At 41.0% G+C, this 24,203-nt stretch overlaps 1 protein-coding gene across 1 annotated transcript in view; it reads left to right on the top strand.

The window, feature by feature from the left end:
* LOC114437359 (spondin-1-like) overlaps positions 1-12,771 on the top strand; it is a 78,536-nt gene extending 65,765 nt beyond the window's left edge. The window contains exons 9-16 of the mRNA XM_028408007.1: positions 1,298-1,438; positions 1,574-1,649; positions 4,255-4,437; positions 8,399-8,569; positions 8,846-9,013; positions 9,105-9,263; positions 10,096-10,368; positions 10,920-12,771. Of these exons, the coding sequence (XP_028263808.1) occupies positions 1,298-1,438; positions 1,574-1,649; positions 4,255-4,437; positions 8,399-8,569; positions 8,846-9,013; positions 9,105-9,263; positions 10,096-10,368; positions 10,920-11,071 (1,323 nt within the window). The 3' untranslated portion in view covers positions 11,072-12,771. The remainder of the gene's footprint in view (positions 1-1,297; positions 1,439-1,573; positions 1,650-4,254; positions 4,438-8,398; positions 8,570-8,845; positions 9,014-9,104; positions 9,264-10,095; positions 10,369-10,919) is intronic.
* Positions 12,772-24,203: the final 11,432 nt, after the last annotated feature.

Here is a 24,203-nt window from a genome sequence, read left to right on the forward strand (position 1 = left end):
TGATGTTTGTTCTTCTTCTAAAAGCCTGTTTCACAGGCATGCATTCACTATATAATGCTGTTAATGGATTAGTATTCTCGTCCCACAAATAATTCCCATGCCCCAAATTTTGGCTGTTTAACTTTGATTACTCCAGCCTTTCTTCAGTGGAGGACAGAGCCTCCCTCTTCCCTCAGGCATGCCTGATACACAATATACAAGAGCAGATGTTTTCCTCCAGGACACACACCCACCCCATTTTACGCCGAGTGCATGATTTGCACAATGGTGGGAATACTTCCCCTTCAAATCACGGCCCAATCTTCACCCTGTGCATCTTATTTTGTGCACGTCCTTTTCCCCCTGACGGTTAAAGAGCCGTCGGAGCCAATTTACCTTTAGATTCACTTTGACGTCTACCAAGGGAAATAATAGGAAAGGCCTTTTTAGAGCTTGAAAAACTTTGATTTGATTAGATTAAAATACACTTAAACATTATTTTCCTTTCCTATGATGAAATAACTTGTTAAAATTGGTCATTTGTAGTGTTAAAAGGCATGGCATGGCATGGCATAAATGGCATTGCAGTGCAATAAATTTTATTCTGTTTCCGTTTTGTGCATGGTTTTCTTTATAGCTCCTAAGTGGTGTGGATGACATATTTTACATCTAATTCTAGCCAATCATTTGATTGAACATAATGGCATCCACACCTCCTGGAATAAAAGAAATGTCCTAATATGGGCTTTACCAATGGAGTCATGTCCCAGTCTCTACCCCTACTATACCCCTACTGGGCATACCAGAAAGAGTTGCAGTCAGTGACTGTACTGTCTTTTCACTTCAGACTACCAAACACATGAGATGACATACTTGTTACATTTCAAATGGAATGTTACATATTTCAGAGCAGGCCTCCTTTATCTTGACTTTTCTTGTCATTACAGGTACATTTAAAGTAAAGATAACCTGCTCACATGCTATGATTATATGCTGTAACACATCACGCCCTATAATTGTATATTATATATGTATTTTTAGCATATCTATTATACTGCAGAAGCAACTATGCTCGCTTTTTTTTGACATTCCACAAAAATGAAAGCATCATTTTTGTTGTATCCACTCAGGACACAGTAACACAATACCTGTCTGTATAATGTGCACAATATTCTGAGTTAGCCTGAATTTTCATTCATTTTGGGACAGAAGTAGGACAGTTGTCAGCCATTAACCATCAGAACCTGAAAGATATATACACGATATCTGTGCACGTGTCTAAATGAGCAACACCTTTTTTTATTTCTTTTTTTTTAAGTCGCCAAACAAGCCCACCCTGCCTCAGGAGAAGATCCGACCTTTGACCAGTTTGGACCACCCCCAGAGCCCATTCTATGACCCAGAGGGGGGAGCTATTACCCCCGTGGCAAGGCTGGTGGTAGAACGAATTGCTAGAAAGGTAAGGTTTTTTTCACATTTCAAACTCTATGTGGAACCAACTGATAAACCGTACATGGACAAAAGTGTTGCTGACATCACACATAAAGTTTCTGAGGAGGCATAGCGTGTGTGTGACCTCCGTTTTTCTTTACAGGGAGAGCAGTGCAACGTAGTGCCCGACACCATAGATGATATAGTAGCTGATATTGGACAGGAGGAGAAGGAGGAAGGTATACACACACACAAACACATACCTGATTACAGGGAAAGAACCCAAACAAGACTCAATACTTTCCCTTTGTGGAGCCAATGATTTCAAACCTGTCATTATGTGCATTCCTCTGCGTTCTTGGAACCTGCAGTCTCTTCAGATCCCCCTGTTTGCAAAACATTCACTCTACTGAGCAGGCACTGTGGGGATTCAGTGTCTTATGATGCTCAAGGACACACACATAGCTCATTACAGACACAGGGTAGACTCAGATGAGAGGTCAGATAGTCACGATGCACATCTGGCAAGGCTTTGTCTCCACCCTGCTGTGTGAAGCTGGACTCCCCGTTGCGTCTGAAGCACACCCTGCCTCTTATCAAGTGTGTTTGACATTGTGTGATGCAGCACAGACCCTGGTGCACGCGCACACTTAATTGCGCACCTGTACTCCGGCATGGAAACAATGTTAAAATGTTGTCAATATAAGCTAAGCTGCACAGCAGCTTGTTCTCATAAAAACGCAGTATGAAGTCAATATTTCAGTCCATGAATGTGTGCATATTTCATTGGATTGCTGGTTGCTGCCTTTTTGACTCTGTAGTCATGCTCTCTGTAAATTTTTTGTTTTTTTTATAAAAAGAAAATGTACAAACGTTTTTCCCAGCATCCATGGGCACATGGGCGTGACACACAGGGCAGGCAAATGCACACATTTCTGACATGCAAGACTTTTTCTGTAGGTGTCCTAGAGGGTCCCAGATGCTAAATCCACATCAGCAAAGTGTCACAATTGAGCTACATTCATGTAGTCTAAAGCTGACATTGTTCCTCAGTTGCAGACATCAGCTCAAGGAGGAAATTGTGATATGTCCCATGTCACATGTTCAACTTAAGACAGTGACAGGAAGCTGTGCGAGGGCTTCAAATATGCCAGCAAAAAAGTGTTAAACACAACAAAACATAACAAAAACATAACAAAAATCATCTGACTGTAGTGGGTCTTAGAATTTAGCAGACATATGGCTCCAAAACAAGCCAAAATTATCAGCCCTCCACCATTGTTCTTGACGGTAGATATACATAATATAAGATAATCTCACTGTAGAAGTCCAAATAGTTTAAAAATAGTTTTCAAACTAAGTCTTTCCAGATTGATGTGTTTATGTTTTTATAGAGGTCTGTACACCTGCTGATGATCAATTCATCAAGGACTGATGATCAGCAGCACCTGCTGCAGCTCAACGAATTAAATTCTAGGGAAGCAGTAAGACGGGACTCAGTATGAACATGTTTTTTTTTGGCTTTATTTGCATAAATAAATAATGTCACAGTGAAAAAGTTATATGTTGTCTGAAGTTCCATTTGCCTTATACTAAGACCTGCTATGTTTAGATGATTTTTATTTATTTTTTTCACAAAGATTTAAGAATTAAACTTAACTTAAACTCTTAATGCTGCAGTCTACGTGATCAGCAGTAGATGCAGTTTCCATTCATCGTCTAATTGTTGCAGCTTTATATCATATAATGAGTATTTAGATAACTAAAAAAAAGATGAAAGAAATAGTCTTTCTTGTTTGGTATGAAAACACCTGCCTCTCCTGACGTGATCACCCTTAAGTAGACTTCACAAATTCTTGGAGCCAGCAGAAACATCTGATGGCAGACTGTCCACATACACTTGTCTGTGTATTGTATATTGTGAGCATACAGGGCTCCGATCTGTCATCTCACAGTAATAGAATGAGTCTGCTTAACCTACAGAACAGGCTGCTGGATGACAGTGTTTTTGCTTTATACCTATTTTTACTGGCCGTAGCTTGGGGCAGGGTGCAGAATTTTTGCTCACACAGCAGAATCCTTAACAAGGATCTCCTGCCGCCTAATAAACGTCTTCCTCGGTCAGTCATGAGCCATTTGCTCCCCCCTACTTCCCTTCCTCTGTTCCTCCACCTGTCTACCTTGTCTCAGCGTGAGATGACACCACAATATCCATTCAGCCCCCCTCCTCCTCCTTCACTGATCTGCCTGGAGCTTCACCACTTTCACCTACACATCAGCCCACCTCTCGCCTTTCTCTCTGCATTTCCTTTCTTCCCTCATTCTCCTCTGTCGTAACATGTTAGCCCGGAGAATTGGACCCACTCAGGTTTGTCCCTGTGGCCTGACAGTGCCTCTCCTCTCATTTTCTCTGTCTGTGTGAAGCCCCAAGAGAGTGTTATTAATTGTAGCCAGCAACCCTGCTACTTCTTGTAGTTCTGCTGGCACTGATAATTGGACATGACATTCACAAATCACACCCCTCTTCTTTCCTCCCCACCCCCTACCCCCCTTGCTCAGATGTCACTTTGTGGCCCCTTGTGGTCCACTACCTGTGGTAATCACCTCCGAATACAGTGTTATATAATCAGAGAAAGCACAGTTCCCGTCTCCCTCCTTTCTTCACACCCAATCTGACAAATGAGTTCAGCTACTTCAGAGTCAAGTGGAAAATTAAGTTTTGTAAAAGCAAATTTAACTGCCAGCGCTGACCGTGTGATACAAATCATTCAGCAGAATAAAGGAATAAAGGAAAAAAAAGATTATTCTTCACAGAGTCACCATCCCTCTGTCCTTCTTACTCAGATGACACCCCAGAGACGTGCATCTACTCAGGCTGGTCTCCATGGTCGGCGTGTAGCAGCGCTACGTGTGAAAAAGGCCGCCGGATGAGGCAGAGGATGCTGAAGGCACAGCTGGATCTCAGCGTGCCGTGTCCACACACTCAAGATTTTCAACCCTGCATGGGCCCAGGATGCAGTATGGAGGGTAAACACACACACACAGAATATAGGTGTATAAATGTAGTAGATTCAATCCATGATGAGGGTTAGTTATGTATAATAGATACAAATAAGGAGGATTTGGCTGTAAACTATCTTCAGCTCTTTTATCTGACTGTGTGGAAGCACTCCCAGCCAAAATGCAAACATTGAGAATTCCTTATTTCCCCTCAATCGATTGAAAGTAACTGCTCTTTAATTCCCTCAGAACACAGCCAAAAAGGAAAGTTTTGTTCCACTAAAAAGTAGAAAACTTGGGCCAAGAATCACAAAATCATTTTTTATAATAAAGTCACATTTTATGAAAGTAACTTAAGAGCTGCTTTCAAGTGACAAGAGTCTATAGTGTGTCTTTTGTGTCTGTAAGGATGAAAATGGTCAGAAAAATTAATAGTGTATAATCCCACTCTGACATACAGACTATCCCAGTGGCGGGGAAATAAAGCCGACTAGGCATAACAACATGAGCACTGACAGGTGAAGTGCAGGTAGGGGGGAAAAAGCGCCACATTGTGATGGCTAGACGACTGGGGTGGTGACTGTGACAGACTGGGGTGGGGGCAAGACTGAAGTGTTTTACACACCTCTCTTATTTATGACATTTATCTACCTCTAAATAGAGTTTATGCAACAAATTCAATTGGGATTTTCAGTATTCTGCTGGCTGTCATTATCAGTTCAACACAGCAATAGCTTAGTGTTTCGGAATCACACTGCATTATCTACATTTACAATATACCTGACCCCGATCATCACTTTCAGAGCCATTTATGCCACTCACTCATATTCTTACACTTTACCACCTCTTTTTTCCAGCACACCCCCGATTCTGAAGTTGAAACACATTGTCTGTATTAAGTTATACTGAAGACAAAGGTCAGCTACAAATTAGACTGATTGATAGATAGATATACTTTATTGATCCCTCGGGGAGGAATTGTTATGTTACAGCAGCAGCAGCGTAATACAATTATATAGGACCACTCAAGTCGAAAATAACGAGTTAAAGGCTACTCGCAGGTCTTAGCAATTCCTATAATAGAAAAAATAAAAAACTTCAACTCACAGTTTTCTCTACCCTTTCTGTGTGGGATGGACAATCATTCTCTTTTGCAGATACATCTTCTGTTTAGTTACAGCACATCCTTCCAAAAACCAGCCCATGGCTGATTCTTACAGAAAGGTGTCAAAATACATCACAGTTTGTTGTGTATAGAGCTGCACAGCTGCAGACCAGCCAGGGTTCCCAAAAGCGCCAACAATGGGCATGTGGATGGCCGTGTGCATTGCTTACCCAGGGAACACATGGCGCCAGGATGCACTATGGGAAAAAGGAAAGCCAGTGGAGGCAGACCATGTACACACTTTTCCTAGAAAAATGTATATTCCCTGATGGCTGTGGCTTCTTTTAGCAGGATAATGCACTGTGCCATAAAGCAAAGCATGATTTAGGAATGGTTTAATTAGATTGACTTGGCCTCCAATTCCCCAAGATCTCTATCCAATCCAGCATCTGTGGGATGTACTGGACAAACACGTCCGCAATTTTACAAGACTTCAAGGCTCTCCTGCTAACATCTTGGGGCCAGATACCACAGCACACCTTCAGAGGTCTAGAGGAGTCTATGCCTTGATGGATCACCCCCTCACCTTGAGTGGGGCCACCACAATCTTAAGCAAGTGGCCATAATGGTTGGCTGGCTGGTGGTTCCAGAGTTCTGTGTGTGTTCAATTTAATTCAAAATAACAAGCAGATTGTGGTAATTGCTGTGAAGGATTTTGGTGTGTGTATGTGTGTGAAAACTGAAGGATACAAGGTGGATACATGATTGGAAGGAGAATCTGCAACTCAGGGTGACACCGGATTTACACCAGTGCGTATGTTACAAGCTCCCTCGAGATTTACAAAATCACGTAGTAATCTGCCTGTTTACCTGATGGTTAATGTCCTCTCTACATGTGTCAGGCTGGGTTATATAGCACATTACTGAAACCTCCATATACTCCATCAACACACATACACACAGGGCAGCTTTTCACCTTCCACTTTCTCTCCCTGCCTTTTCTTTTCTGATGTTGTCCAAATAAAACACTACATTGCGCTCCTGGTGTAAATCCGTCTTAAAAGCTGAAGGCCACACATATCACTGGTCGATATAGTTCTACAAAGAATACATGGCAGCAATCCCTAATTACACAGAGTAAACATTAGTGATTGGATACCCTAATTACTTTCTGTGAAACATGAAAGATTTTGTGGATTATCTCTTAACGCTGCTGCATCCAAGATGCTTAAATCGGGATTTGATTGTGTTTGTCTTTGACTAAAATAAATCAACGCACCACACGTCCGCTGTTATGTTAAAGCTAACACAATCGTGTGTGTTCACGAAGCTAATTAGGATTCAGAACAATCACGTGTGAGGATCCAAATGCATATTTAACAACACCAGTGCGCACAGTTCATGCTGATCCCAGCATCAAAGCTGAGTTTAGCAAATTAGTGTTAATTTGTTCCACATTTCTTCCATTTCTCTTGTTGTCAAAGGAGAAACTTTTGGTCCGATTTCAGTCAAACTTGTCAGTTTGATGCTCTTTTACTGGCAGGAAAAAAACAATACAATAAAATAAAAAACACCGGATCTCACAACAAACCTTTGCTTTTCTACGATTCTCTGTGAAGTTGTCAGTTTGGAACAAATGCTGAGAGGCAGCACAGTCAGACTCTGTTTCCCCCTCCTCACTCGTCTTCTTTGGCTGGCAGGATGTCCACACACACACATACATGCTTCCACCCTTCACTACTCCACCTATTGATTATCAGACAGCAACATGGATAGCTTTTTGTTCCTGAGCACCTCTCCTTTGTTTTCATTTAGCGCTCCGTTAGTGTGCGGTGGGAGATTGATAATTGTGGGGTTCATGCTGGGGCGGGATGGGGGCCAACTCTGAGGGTGATTAATATTCCTGGGAAACATGTTGGCTCTCAGGAGGCCTCATCCCAGCCAGAGATACCAGTATCTTTTATTAATGATTCACTTAGTTCTGCTTTATTAGGCCACGGCTAGTAACAACGCTGTTGTTGAAAGGTGGAAAGTGTGAGAGATTCATTCATCATTTCTTAAACAAAAAAAAAGCTTTATAAGGTGTATTCCTGCATAATCGCCTCTACCTTTTTCTTACTTTTGATGTACTATCTGCTCAGAAAGGTGTTGCAAGGGGGGAGGGGACGACAGTAAAAGGCAGTTAGACTCATGCATTGCGTGAAGAATAGGGAGATCGTGGTAGCTAATGGTGATAAAATACAGCAGAGTGGAGCCTTGTTAAAGTTGAAAAGCTGCACTCCTCAGCTGACGCAGTCAATACATATTGACTCTGAGTACCTCAGGCCCCTGCTGTGAAAAGGACAGTCCCTCAGGCAGCTGGCCTTGTTAACAGAGAGTCAAAGCAGTTTCTGAGGAACAAAGAGTGGTGCTTTAAACTTTAGGACGACACACTCGGTGTCCTATAACCAGAGGATGAGGAGACCCTGAAGCCTTGTGAGATTTAGGCTCATGAGTTGCCATGGCAGTGAGCCATCGTGCACAAATGCTGAATGGATTTAGAGTCACAATTTAGAGGCACCAATTGACCTAACAAGCACGTTTGTAGAATGTGGGAGGAAGCCGGAACACCCGGAGAAAACCCACGCAGCCACATTGAGACCGTGCAGACTCCACACAGAAAGGCCCCTGTCAGGATCGAACCAGGAACCTTCTTGCAGTGAGGCGACAGTGCTGCCACCATTAACGGCAAATTGGACAATTCAAATAAATGGTCAGATCCAGCGGTGGACCTACTTTTTGTTACAGCACCTGCAACAGTCCACTTTCAATGTACAAATGCAGAACAAAATAAACTGTAATAGGTTCTAAGTAAACCTTTTTCCTTTTTTTCATGGTGGACAGAGCCATCCACTTGCATGATGTCCGAGTGGATCAGCTGGTCGGCCTGCAGTGTGTCCTGCGGGATGGGGATGAGATCCAGGGAGCGATATGTCAAACAGTACCCTGAGGACGGCTCACTCTGCCAACTCCACACCGAGGAGACAGAGAAGTGTGTCGTTAATGACGAATGCTGTGAGTCTTTTATTGAGTTTTAAGTTCCGCTAATCAACACAGAAATTATCCTTTAAATGATCCTTCATGTTTTCTTAAGTCCTCTCAAGGCCACAAACTTATCAGTTCCCCCCTTGTAGACAGGTTAAAATAGCAGTGCATATGAGTCTAGTCTCATATGTGGAACACATTTTCAAACAGCTCTGTTTACATTGGCACATTTTAATCAGCAGTGTTTGCTCCAGTCTAAACTTGGAGACACTAAGACAATGTGAGAAACTTTGGTCCCTCCCACAGCTCCCAGCAGCTGTGTGGTGACTGAGTGGGCTGAGTGGGACCCCTGCAGCGCCACATGTGGTTTGGGCATGAGGAGACGCGAACGCATGGTGAAGATGCCTCCCATAGACGGATCCATGTGTAAAACAGAGGTAGCCGAAGTGGAGAAGTGCATGATGCCCGAGTGCCGTAAGTGCAAAGTGTAATGAATGAGCAAAACACTGTGTGTGTGGGTGTAAGCGCAGCTTCTGAAGGTGTGCACTCGTCCACTTGTTCACAGACACCATCCCCTGCATGCTGTCGCCCTGGTCGGAGTGGAGCGACTGCAGCGTGACGTGCGGGCGGGGCGTACGAACGCGTCAGAGGATGCTCAAGTCTGACCCTGCAGACTGCAATGAGGAGCTGGTGCAGACAGAGAAGTGCATGCTGCCTGAGTGTCGTAAGTGCTTTTAGGCCACAGCAAACATATCACATGATGTGGTCTGGAAGTTTGATAGTCTGACCCTTGTTGTAAGTTTAGTAGGCAGCATCATTCAGCTCTGCTCAGCATGCAGAGACGACTTTTTCAGCTCCCTTAAGTAACTCTTAATGGCGTTTATTCAGCTAAATGTAGCTTATTCCACTGTGATTGGCTTGTCTATATATACAGACTCACACTGGTGACTGCTTACATCAACTCTGTGCTAGTTTCAAGAGTCACTGGTGGAGCTGTGGATCTCATCAACAGGTCTTGAGACATGATTGTCCCTTCATCATCTTCCACACTGATTTATTTACCCTTTGTGTCAGGAAAACATAAATATAGGACAGCACATCATGATGAAAAGAGCTTTGGATGTTTAATAATAACCCAATTCTAGGGCAAAGTTAATACAGTTTCACTACAAATTAAACTATAACAAATAATCTAGGGGAACTATGGATGTCAGCCTGTCAGGCTGTAGTTATAACTGTATTAAGTATCATGATGAAAATGATGATTTACAGCAAAGATATATCATTTTAACTACACAAAGGACAGGTTAATCAGTGATTTCCTCCAGGACTGTAACCAGCAGCGCTGCCACACTAACCACACATCAATCATGTTGCCATATATTCATAGCCAAAGACCTAGATTTATTCTCTTTGCCCACGGTGCATTCCAGTAATTACTTAACATGCCCCCTTTCACGTCACCCTCAGACATTTGCAATATGTGGAGTCATATGTAAGGATGTAAAGGTAGAGAATTGACAAGTGACATGTTTTTCATCCTTCCATTGATCCAGCTGTTGACTGCATGGTCTCAGAGTGGTCCGAGTGGTCCGAGTGCAACAAGTCCTGCGGTAAAGGCCACACCATTCGGACCCGCATGGTCAAACTAGAGCCGCAGTTTGGGGGCAGTCCCTGTCCTGAGACAATCCAGAGGAAGAAATGCAAGATCAGGAAATGCTCGACAAGATCAAGAGGAGGTGGAGGTGGAGGAGGAGGAGGAGGAGGAGGAGGAAATAGGAGGAGACGGGGTAAACAGGGAAGAGACCCAGCAGTGGAGGAACAGCCAGGTTGGTTTGGGGTACAAGTAGCAATAAGTGACCATAGTTATGTGCATGCTTCTACGGTGGCCCTGAGAGCTCAAAATATGCAAAGAGAAAAGACAATTAAAATGTCCGTGTAAAAATGAAATTCGATTAAGAGGGAAATATAATAGATACTATTTCAAAAATCAAATAAAATACAAATCCAAATGTCCACAGATTCTGAGCTGTCTGATTGGCTGAAATTATCAAGACAGAATTGAATGAACAAGTTGATTTTTCTCATAGACGCCTGTGGTTTTGCATATCTTTTTACAAGTTCTGCAGTCGCCCCCTGCTGGTCATTACAAAGAACGCAGGCTTTTGTTACTTTGAAATTCACTTTTCAAACCTGGCTGCATGATCACAGCTTTGAACTCGAGCACACACAAAGCAGAGAATGCTGCCTGAGAGTACACTGAACAAATGTTAGAGAGTAAAGCTAAAGCAAATTGGGCTTCTACAAATGTGGTTTTAGTATAATATATATCTTTGTGTAATACTGAACTTTCTTCTAATGTCTATAATTGTTCCATTAGATTGCAGGATGCAGCTGAGGACTGCCTGGACAGACTGTAGCAAATCTTGCGGAGGAGGGATCCAGGAGCGTTCCGCAGTGGCAAAGAAGAGAGCAAAGGGAAGTTGTGAGGTCCGGACGGAGATCCGCGCCTGTAATGTTCACTCCTGCTAAGGGGGCACTACTGAGCTACAGAGAGAGGAGGAAAGTGCAGGTATGGGTGGGGACGGAGGGGAGGACTAAAAAATGATGACGGGATTGTTTGTGTTTTGTTGGAACGGGGGGGGGGGGGGGGGGGGGGTAGAGGTGAGTTGAGGAGGTGGATGATGGGTCAGTTTCACAGAAAAGAAGAAAACGAAGGGGAGAAGATTTGCTGTTTAGTGAAGCCATTGTAGACATTTAGGGCTGATTTTATTTTTGGATCACAGCGGAAGTATTAGATTTATGTCTGTGTCTTACAAAAATAAATCTTCACAAAGTTTTTTTTTATTTCTTTTGTTTTGTCCCCTGTTTTAAAAACACAGTAGAAACACAATTGAAAATTGGATTTGTCAATATTAAACTTTCAATTTCTTGCAAAGGATTAGATCTGTTGAGCCACAGCTTGTATTATTAGCTTACACATGAACTTCGGTTCGGAGTTGCCATGTAGCACACATTAATCCACTCATGTAATAGCTGGTAATACTCTATATAATGCTGTATACATGCAAACTCAGACATTATAGAGAACTTGTAGGAAATAAGTCACAAATGTCAGTTTATGTTCTCAGAATCTACAAAAACCACATATCTGAACCTCCAACTGAACCTGATTAACATGTGCGTACATGTTTTTTATGTGTGTGTATTCTTACATTAAATAACTCACATTTGTTTGGTTGGCTCCTGATATTGACTGGGTTATAAGAGCCTAAATGTGTTTAAGTGGTGCTACCTGCTAGACTTCACAGCATTTGTGGCAACTCCAATCAGAATTCTAGTTTATCGATCGTAGGACACAAGACAATAACTTGAAACAAATTATTAGATGAAATTATCAGTCCAAAACCTGGCTGCTGCGACCTTGTTTTTTTTTTTTAAGCAAGGGCCTGAGCCAAGCTTGGCTTAGTTTATGCTCAAATTTAGCATCCATATTCACACAAATGTTTAACCTGCTGTTTTTAGGCGTTTGTCCCTTTTCAAAATAAAACGACAATTATAATGCTATTTTCATAGCATAGTTGATGACAAGGTTCTAGTTTTTTTAATGCTATCATTATTGTCAATTGATACAAAGTTAAACTGAAGTTTTTTTGTAAGACATAGATGCTAACACGGGAAGTCTCTAGAGACTTACAGATGTGCTGTACATCTATTATCTAACCACACATAAATGACACTACTACTAAACAAAAAACACTTTCCCTAATAAACAGATACATTTAAATGGAGATGTTTTATACTGTTAAAATTAGTCTTTATATACTGTACTGCTGTTTGTCTGTCGTTTCAGCTGATGTAGCATTAAAACCTGCGATAGCTCTCACTCTGTCAGAACACTTTTTTTGTTTTAACACATTCGGTTCGGACGTCACGCTTCAGGGGCTGTAGTTAAATGACTGTACCTAAATATACAAACGGATGAAGCCTTAGAAGTCTCACAGCGCCTGTTGTGCTGTGCAGGATCAGAGGATAGCTCAACATACAGTAGACTGTTACTGGGGCCTTGCTTACAACACGTATTTCTATGGACTTTTGTTTATCGTGCTTTTTCATTGATTAGTGATCTGTAACTGTTTTTTCTTCCTATTACTTAGCTGATCACGCTGCAGTTTTCTTTTCTGACTTAATATTAGTGTATAAAGTCGTGTTTTCTGTAGACATCTTCTGTATTTTTCTTTACAGGCCACGTTCTTTGATTTTCTTTTCTTCTGTATCACGTGACTATTTTGTAAGAAACCACCTTTACAATAAAAAATGTAGATGTGAAAATTAGGAGATTTATTTGGTGTTTTTATTGTGTTAGTTTAAGGAAGGTGAAACTTTTTTTTTCGTATCTCACTGATCTTGGGACAGCTGTCTTGAATGTTTTGTGAATGTTCACTTGTGAATAATCTTTCTCACTGTAGAACGTTGAACTCCAAATAGTTTGAAATGGTTTTATAAGTCTTTCCAGGTTGATTTGCAGCAACAGCTGCTTCTCTAACACTATTGTTTAGGTTTTTCTCTCTTTTCATTGTGTTAACTGTTCGGGAAGTAAAATCTTCTGGATCCTTTCGTTCATCTTCCCCGGTTCTTTGATTAAGAAGAAGTGGACAATATCTGGTCTCAAAATTACAATTTATTCTAACAGTAAAGAAGCAAATTCTGAGTCACACAAACAGAGGCCTCTGTGGTTGCCTAGCCTCACAGCCAGAGAACAATATGCCATTCTTGTAAACACCTTTTATCCTATCTTGAGATCCCATAAAATCATGTCCTTCCCTAACTCTGCACCAATGGGGTCAGCTCAACTGATATTTAGTTTACCTTATTTGGTAATGGTTAAACCTTAGAGTCAGGAGAAAACAGAAAGAAATAGCAGGGGGTCCCCTTTTGTCAATCGTAAACCTAAGTTGAAGATAAGTTCTCCAGGAGAATGATCACTGTACCATACAAGCGACTTTATGACGCCCCATAAAAGCTTACACCGCTTCCCCATGTAAGTTCACTTTAAGTCCTAACATCTCATAAGCTGTGGGTCAAATCTGAAAGTGACCAGGAAAACAAACTCACAGGAAGGGTGGGTCGTAAAATGGGGTCCTGGGGATGAACACATTCTTTCAATCAAGATCTGGATTTACAACCTTAGCTTGATATCAACCAGAGCTGTCTCCAAAGAGCAGACAACAGCTAACAAAGGAAATGAATTAGAAAAGTCTATGAGAAGTAGGAAAATTACACACTTCTCAATACATTCGGTATACCTATCTTCCTTTGATCTTCTGTAAAACTTACTTAACACATAAGTACTTATAAAACACATTACAGTAATATGCATACAGAAATGAAAACTTCATGTTAGGGACACACTTCTAGATACGTGGACCCACACCACATAACAACATCATACAAAATAAAATCTTTCACCTAACATAACACACACCTGAATGTTTCAGAGCATCAAACTGCCAAAATATCTGTTTCTATAGAGGTCTGTACACCTGCTGATGATCAATTCATCAAGGACTGACGATCAGCAGCACACATTCATGATGGTCAGAGTGAGTGTAGATGCAGCCAACATTAACCTTACTATGTGAGTGTTGTACTTACAATGTCACTCCACTAGATGGAGCAATAAGAGTACAAAATCATGTAAGGAACACAGTCTGAAGCCAAGGCATCTCCTTTCCCCCACAGAACCTCCAACAAATAATAATAATAAAACAGATGAGATGCCCCCACATGATTATTTATTTTAGAAGTGACTGGGCCTAGAAAAAAATTATCATAACAGTATTATGACCGAGCCTACGGGAAAACCAGACATAACACAGAGTCCCTGCTCATCTCCACTCTCATAGAGGCCTGTCTGCAAACAGGATTTTCAAAATGAGCTTTTTTTTGGCTCAGAGGAAAGAAACACTGTCCAAAAACATCAAATGAGAAGATATTACTAAGCCCTAAACTTTCCTAACAGAAAATAATAGCAAACAAACGACAAGACACGTAAAATCCCTAACATCAAAACAGGAGGAGAGAGCACATCTAATAAAGTTGAACATGATTTAAGGTCAACAATAGAATGCATGACAGAATGGAAAAATAAATGAATATCAATGAAGTATAGAAGTGTAATGTATGGTACTGTGGCCTACTTAAGATAACACTGGTCTCACATCAGCTCCAGGAACATCTGATCCTACATTTCCCACAGTGCAGTGCAAAAGCACCACCACCAGTGATCGTGTACATCTTCAGACTCCACACCCTCGTACACAGGAAACCAGGCCTTAGTGAACTCCAGACAATTGTATATATGTGTTTGACTGTTGGGGGCAGACACACCAACAAGGTTGCAGGTTTGAATCTGGCAGGTGGCACAGGTTTCTGTGCGCCTTCCTTCCACATACCAAAGATGGGGTAATCTAAGTTGATCATTGTCTTGCATGTGAATGGTTGCTTGTCTGTCTGTTAGGGATAGGCTCCACCCCCTTTGACCCCTGTAGTACCCAAGCGGCAGCCTCTGGGGGATCAGGACATATATATACACTACAACATGGCAAACACTATATAATGAGTGGGCGGTTGTTCACCAATTTTCTGTTCATTGTTTTGCAGATGCACTAAAAATATAAGCTGTATCAACATATGTGTTTATATATGTAAGATTATATTATGTAAATCTGTAATCTTATTTTTTTAATCTTTCACACAGTAAAGACATTTAAAGCACTTTTGATTCATTTAAGTGAACCCATTGGTGACTCAGATCCAGGCTGGCCTCTTGATCAGCAGTTACCCGGTGCTTCTCATTGCCTGCTCACTCACCTGTTTTCATTTCCCTCCTTAGTTCACCAGCAGTCTATACATACCAGCCCAGTCTCAGCTGCCCAGTGGTTTGTCATTCTCTTTCCATCTTTTCTGCACAAACTCTTTGTACCTTATACTCTTTTTTGCATCATTTAAAAATACATTATTAATCTTTCGGGGTATATGTTAATCTGATTTACTGCTGAGCCTTAGCAGTGGCAAAAAAGGTAAATGTAGGTCAACACTGTTAAACTCTAAAAATCATGTAACCACAGCTGCTCTCGGTGTTCACACAGTTTTAATGTTATTGCTCAGCAGTGGAGCTAAACTAAGATTTTATTGTGCTGTTTTTTCAAAGCAATATTCATGTCCACCTCCCGTGATTCTCTGCACCGCTTCTGCAGAGTAAACTGCATAATCTGGACTTTTCCTTGTAATACAAAGGACTATATCAAGGATGATGACCCCTGATATCAGCACCCTTCAGAGGGTGAGGACAGGGGGAACATATGAACATACAGTATAAAAAGCCTTATCAGCATATACAGCAATGTGGGAGCATGGTGTCAAAACACTGCATCTTTAAATCATGACTATTTGATGAGACCAACTGAAAGGCAGACTTGCAGTCAACCAATCATTTTCAATCATTTTATATTGACATGCACACCTATACTCCACCATATGTCAGTATTTCTTACATGTGACAAGTCAACAAAGTGACTTGTGTACATGACACTTGAGGACAAATGAGGGGCATATACTCTAGGGGCATATACTCGCAGGCACGTGGAGGCCACACACACTACTGAGCCTCATTTTGACTTGTCTCGAGGAATTTCCACTCAAGTTGGATCAGCCTGTAATGTGATTTTCCACTTTTATTTTGAGTATGATTCCAAATCCAGACCTCTATGGGTAATAATTTTGATTTACATTGATCGTTTTTATGTTATTTTGTTCTCAACGTATTCCACTATGTAATGAATTAAGATTTTCAACAGGAATATTTAATTCACTGTGCATCAAAACTATTCACTATGATGTGTTCTTAAAAGGGGCATAAATGTACACTGCTCAAAAAAAATAAAGAGAACACTACAATAACATATCCTAGATCTCAGTGAATTAAATATTCCTGTTGAAAATCTTAATTCATTACATAGTGGAATACATTGAGAACAAAATAACATAAAAGTAGTCCTGATTTTCAGAACTATAAAGCACCTTTGATGTAAAACGCAGTATTCATGCTGTTGTTCACCCCATGATGCTAACATGTTCTCATTTTCCTCCTCACAGCACATCTTTCAATTTTTATGTTTAGCTGCCACACATTTCCATGCCGCTGCGTGTTATATTAGAGCATTAGCTCATGTTTCCGCATGTTTTTCCCACCCAGATCTCACAAACAAGTCAGCAACTCACTGCTCACTGACAGGAAGAAGACAATAGATCTCAATAGTGGTACCATTAGCATGCCTGAGCAATTACAGCGTGTGTGTGTGCGTGCACATGTTTGCGTGTAGAGCAATTGATGCTTGTTGGAATCCCATCGGTGATGATGTGGTTGTAGACTAAGTGACCTCGTTTGCTGCTCTTTCAACAAAGTGCTTCATACTGGTGGGATGATCCCAGTATACCTCTCCCTTTCTCTCTCTCTCTCTCTCTCTCTCACTCTCACACCCCTTGTTCTCTCTGAGATCAAACACAACACACAGTAGAGTTTCTATTTAGATGATAAAAATGGGGGCAGCATTTATCCCATCCTCTGGTAATGAGCTCCCTGTCAGAAGAGGCAGTGCTCATTCTGTCATTCACTTTATTACACCAAAGAGTTAATAATAATAATAATAATGCATTGGTCTTATATTGCGCTTTTCTGCTCTGTTGGGCAGGCACTCAAAGCGCTTACATTGAGATGCATAAGATGCATAATACATGTAAGCTACCAGTGGTAGCCACAGCTCCCCAGGGGGAGACTGACGGAGACGTGGCCAAGGTGCGCCTACAGCCTCTCCGACCACCACCGATTCATTCATACGCATTCATACACCAGTGAGTGCACTGGAGGCAATGCGGGTAAAGTGCCTTGCCCAAGGACACACAACAATGACTAGGGAGGAGCTGGGGTCGAACCGCCGACCTTCCGGTTATTGGACAACCCTGCTATACCACTGAGCCACTGCTGCCCTAAGTTAATTGGCTTGTAGGTGGTTATTTTAATGTTAACTGTTGTTTGAGCATGAGAGTTGACCATGAACACAAACATACCCTGGGGTACCAGCACAAAAAAAAACAAAAAACCTTTTAGTGATATTCATGTTTACACTTTTAAGTGTATCATGGTGGGGTTTGTGACTTCCATTGTTTTTTTTGTTTTTTTTAGTTTGTTTTTCCCCTCCAGTAAATGTTTGAATGAATTAAATTGGTCTCTTGCTGGCTGAATGTGGTATCCTTAGTGATCTGTTAAAAAATGAGAATGTGGAGGTAAACAGCACAAAGCAACAGTGTGTGTGGGAGTGTATTCAAATGAAGCCTTTGCTGAACACCTACATGTCTGCATAAGCAGAATTAGCCACGAACCATAACTATAAACTGAAGGAGGCATTCATGATGATGAGAGCATCTAAGTACATTTCTGGTACCACCTCTTTTAATTTCAACACTGATACGTGGGGACATAGATGGAGTTGTCACGGTTTAGTTTTAAAAACTTCACCCCATCGATAATAAATAAGAGATTATACCTCAAGTGTACCAAATAGTGCAAACATGTTTGGGGTAATATCTTTGTAACTGTAACAGCTACAGGAACCTGGTTGTGTCTATGGATTAAGTTGATAAATAGGTAAGGCCCTGCCCAACACGTTTACTAAATCTGGTACATATGTTAAATTAGTGCCTAACAAACATTTGTGGGTATAGTCAAATGCATTCAATCTGCTATAACTCATACATGCTTCATCCAATAGCAGCAATCACGGCAAGGCCCCCATTAACTCTATATGTTTTACAGGGAAAGGGTCATGGTGACAGGAAGAAATACCCACACATGTTCTGTTTTCAAGAACTGTAATATCATCCTCCATGTTGTGTTTTCCTGGTGAGAACAGGCTGCTTCATTGGTAGAGCAGGTGCTTTGAAAGGTAAAGGTCACGGACCTTCATACTTAGAAGCAGCACACTTGAAGCTGATTTCAGTATTCACGCTAGCAGTTTCTATTGGAATTGTAAACATAATGTGGAATACTAAATGACATTGATTCATTGGTTAATTTAAGTTGAATCTGATGATGCCAATCATGAGATTTCTGCATCATACTGTTTATAGTCTGTAGACACCATTTTTATTTGCCACAAATATGGTTACATGTTCAAAAACCTCACTGCATAAAAGGGTTAGGGGGTTTAAAGTTAAATATTTTCCTCGGTACTGAACTGAAAGAGTGGATCCTGAACTTTCTAACCTCATGGCTGTCTATTACCTTGTTTAAAATAATAACAACAGTTAAAGTTCCTGTTTTTTACAGTCCTTGACAGAAACTGGAAGAAGATTTCAACTGACAAAACATAGCGTAGCCTGTGGCAAAGCTGTGCAACCTATCCTGAGACCTTTTTTTTGGTTTCCCGGGCTTTAGATGTTTTCATAAAACTCATCTTCGCTCTGAGCACCCACAGCAGCCATCACAAGTCAGAGGGAGCGATCACAAGAGTACAAGATACCCACAGAGCTACACACACCTCCCTTAAAAATGCTTCACTGCAGCTTTTTTTTTTAAAAAAAAAACATAAGCAGCATATGAAGCTGGAAGATGCTGGATCATATTTAGACACTTGTTGATAAGTTGACTTACATCCGACATGCACTTTGTCTGCACTAATGTCCTCTTTTTTTGTATTAGCCCACGGATTCCACACTGATCCGCAAGTCGCAGCTGTGAATCTAAATGACCGATCAGCATTATCCATAGCAAAAAGTCTTGTCCCTGCATTGTCAACCGCACGACAACATCTTAAGTACTAGTTGCTGCTTAGGCCTTGTTCAATATTTTTAAACCATTGAAACATTTATTTTTGTTTTTATGATGTCATGAAAGTGGAGTCTTTAGATGCTGTCCATCCATCTCATAAGCACTGATGCACTAATGTGGTGGCAGGTGAGTCTGCAAGCATCCGCTTTCAAGTGGCCACGTTTATAAAAACCTGAGGTCAGATTCAATGGAGGCTTCGCCACCTGGATCCACACTTATATAAATGATCCCTGCACCTGGGCCACAGCCCACTTCAGAACAGAAAGAAAAAAAGTCGCTGAGGAAAACATGCAAGCGTGAATCCTGATGAGGCTGTGCCTGTGTGGATAGCATATTGTGCTGCAGCTGCTGGTAAAACTGGAAGTGAGAGACAAGAAATGAGACATCTGCAACTGCACATGATCTGAACCCAGGAGTGACGGAGGGAATTGCAGACGCTCAAGCCTTGAGCCTTGAGTTTATAACCAATTGGTTTATTGGTCATAAACACTTGCTGGTCAAACAGTGAGTGGATATACCATTTATCATGCTCTATATGTACTATACACTATGTGACAAAAGTAAATGGACACAATGTTGGGAAATCTTAATAGCAATATATGACGCATGAGCTATTATACCGTGTTACTATTACTTAAACAAAATAGAGAAGCTGTGTGTGAAGTCCACCTTTACTGCTTCCACAGGAAGGGAAGGTCCAGCAGGTGCTGGCTTCATTTTTGTTTACTGAACGATGTAATATGTTATGTGTTGTTATTTGTTGTTGACTTTACCTCAATTAAAATCTCTCCCTCTCTTTAGGAATATATCCTATGGCTTTGTATGACAAAAGTGTAACAACTGCAGAGTACACTTTTGTGAATCAAATACAGTTCTCAAGAAGGGTATGTCAAAGTGACATAAACAGGAAATCCTGCATAAGCCAGCCCACCTCATTTACATTACACTGGAGATGACCTTCATGGTCTACAAAGACCATGCCTCCAGAGACAGCGTCCTTTGAAGGATGCATCTCCAGGATCGGATAGAAATGATCTTCTGAAAGAACGAGGAAGTGCTAGAAGGTTTGGGTTTGTTTTTTGTAACCAGGCAGTCATGGTTTGAGCCAGGGCTTTTATTTTGTAGTTCATTTGCTTTAGTTCTACTTTTACTGAGTTACTTCCTGTTGTATTTTATATTGTCTGTTTCCCCTCTTGTTTCAGGTGTCTTGACTTCCCCTTCCTCGCACGTGCTCCTTCCCACTCCCGCTGATTACTTGCTCCCCCCTAATGTGCCTCACCTGTGTCCTATTGTCTTCCTGCCCTCGTTTGTATAAAGTCTGTGTTTCCTCCCTCTTGTTGCCAGTTCATCTTGTGAGTAATCCAAGCGTTCCAGCCTTCCAAGCAGCCTGTAGGCCCTTGTGATTTCCTTCCTATGTTTTCGAGTGTTTTCTGGATTCTCTTGTGTTTCGACCTCGACTGGATTTTTGACTACTGTCTTTGCCTTTGCCCTTTTGGATACTTTTGCTACGCTGGTTTATTACCCGTGTACCGAACCTTTGCCTGAATTAAACACTGAAGCCCTGTTCCAATTCAGGGTCTGCATCCTTTGGAGGACGCAGCCTACGCGGTCTCAGGAGGCCACGTCCTCCTCCGGAGGATCCTCAACCGTTGGTAAATGGGACAGTCTAACCTTCAAAGCCTTTCCTGATTGTGGCGCGACGTCATAACTTTTGCCCCCCAAGCCCGGGAAAAACAAAAGCAGCGACAGCGACACAACAAGAACTAAACAACAAACGCTACAACAGACAAACGGTACAACAGTGTGGATTTAGAAATTTGGATTTTTTAAATATATTTATTTCTTGTTGGAGGAAGACGAGAGGTGGCTCCAGCAGGAGCAAAACCGGTGACGGCTCATTTCCTTCAGGCAGGGAGAGCGCAGTGGGGAGGTAACGTTAAGCTGCTATTTTAACCCATATTATTAATCATAATTAATATACCAGTTACTGAGCAAACGCTAGCCATATAACCAGTAGATAGACAAATATGATGAAATGTAATTTATATTTTATTCAATTGTAAGACTTGATACAGGGTTTTGTTTGTAATTTTAATACTTTAAATTAAATAGCTAAATGTGTAAGAACCCTGCAAATAACCCTGACTGAAATCACTGCTTTTAATGTGTCATTAAGCATCAGCGCTGCACCTTTGTGCCTCAGGTATGTCACTACACCAGAGAATTACTGCTGGTTGGAGGAGCCAGTGGTGCTCCCTGGCTGGATCAGCTGTCTGTCCTGGAGGATGTGTACTGACCATCATTACCTTTGGAGGGTGAGTATACATATTTTAAGCTGCTTTGGAAACCGCTCTGTTGATGTAGTTATTATTTTTGCCCGTTTTAGTAATTTTTAGTAACTTGTCAGCCCTGCAAACCCTGATGGACGATGTGGTGGACAGTGGAGACGGGCATCCCACTCACAGCCAAAGGACTCCAAGGTCTTCACCGTGGCATCATCCAGTCCAGCACCACCACCAAGGACTCCTACTCAGCCAAACATTTATATATATGTTCTTTGTAAATAGTATTTTCTGCTGATCTTTTATAAATAATAAATTGTACATTTTCATAATGCCCACTGGTAAATGGTTAGAAATGTTCAAATTGTATCTTTGTAAATATTGTACATAACAGAAAAAATATTTACTGTTGTCACTGTTGTTCAAAATCATAATTTTATTAAAATTATAAATAGGTAATGTAACAAGGTTGGAAGAGTTTAGGAACACAATGACAATAATAATTTAATAAGTAACCATTTAAATAACACAGAACATCAAAAAAAAATCACAGCCTGTCCACCATCCTCTCCAATGAGCTGAAGTCTGTCCATTCTTTCTCTGCTCTCCTCTCTCTCTCTCTCTCCTCTCCCTCCTTCTGCAACCTCATGTCCTCCATTATCAATTGTAAGATTTAATCTGTTTCCCTCTGCTCCTCCTACAACAAAATCACAACAGGCAAAATGACCGTTTGATATAATAACGATAATATTGCTCCTCACGTGAACTATACTTTATACTATACTACAGTGCACAGTCAAGAAACAACATTCAATCAAAACGTTTAGTTTACATTTACAGCGCTTCGTATCAACAGGACGTCATGTTTGTATATATAAAACTATAATTTTTTTTAATGCCGATATCACTACTAGCATTTTAAAAGTCCCTTGAACTACTGCCCTTTACTTACATTTAAATGTGAATTCGGCACTACTTCCGCTGCCGCTCGCTTGGTCCGTCATTTTATTGTTGGAAAAAAATAGGCCCGCAAAGCATCTTGGGATATGTAAGGCAATGCATCCTCCGAATTCAGGCAAAAGGAGGACGCATTTGGCAAATTGGGACAGCCTTCGCGCAGCGCTGTGACGTAAGCGACCTTAAAATGCGCACTCTGAAGGATGCAGACCCTGAATTGGAACATAGTTTGAGTTTTGTCTTTTACCTCTGGCTCCTCTGCACTTGGGTCAGCCATTAACACCGTCTAACACAGGCAACAAGTGCTTATAGGTGACGCAGAACCTCAATGGAAGAATACTGGAGGAAACATGGCCACACTGTCACTAAATCAATCTATGATAAAGTTGAAGTGCGACAAAGACAACAAGGTTATCATTATTAACAAAAAACTGTATGAAAATACTTGAGTGTTGTTTTGTCTTTAATATACTTAAACTAACTAAAGAAAACAAACATAAAAAATGGAATCTAAAACTAAATTATAAACCAATAAAAAACTAATAAAGTACACACAACTTTAATGTCTCTGCTGGAAACAACCACAGATTTGAAAGCGTGCAGCTTTTAGAGGAGATCTGAGGAATACAGGCATACACACACATTCACAGTGCTGTTGATATTTTACCTTTGAGTTGCCATGAGAGGTTCTATCTCAGCATCAGCCAAAGGTGTGTGTGTGTGTGTGTGCCACAGAAAAGTGTGCATGTCACAAACCCTTCATAGGTCTTTCAATCATAGTGGTCACAGCACAGGTGCGAGTAGGGAGGGGGAAAAAAATGGGGGAGGGGGAAAAAATGGGGGAGGGGGAAAAAATGGGGGCCGTTGGTTCATGTGTCTCATTCATTCTCTCTCTAAATTTCATGCTCCTTAAATCAATGCATGCTATAACTATATATATATATATATATATATATATATATATATATATATATATTAATAACATTTGAGTTGGACAATTTTCACAGTCTGCCTTAGGTTCATATTACATCTTGTGTTTACAGTATGATTAGTATCTCACAACAAAAAAAAGAGAGGTTTAAAAATAACTGGGAAAAATGATGCATGCACTGTAGCTACAACCAAAGAAGTAGAGAATCTGTGACGGCGTCCACATAAATAATACTGGTATTCATCTGACTTTTAAAAAAAAAAAAAAAACAAACAACTGGCTTATTGAAAACAACCGCAGGGTGTGGTCCCAGGTAAAAGGAACCAGATGTGAGCATCAGGGGGCAGCCCCATATCAAACATTCACTGATATATATGAATTATTAATCTACCCATATGAATGGGAGCACTCAGTGACAAAGCCATCAAAAAAGGCACAAGGGATTCCCGAGTATTTTGATAGGAGTGACAACGGCAGTCATCATGGATGACTGGTTTACTACAACATGGGATTATTTATTTATTTTAGAGATTTAGGAGCATGGTGACATAAGCAGTCACATGATCAGTCTTTCAAAATTCACATAAAAAAGCCTAATTGCATTGC

The sequence above is a fragment of the Parambassis ranga genome, chromosome 6, assembly GCF_900634625.1.
Source record: "Parambassis ranga chromosome 6, fParRan2.1, whole genome shotgun sequence".
NCBI lineage: Eukaryota > Metazoa > Chordata > Actinopteri > Ambassidae > Parambassis > Parambassis ranga.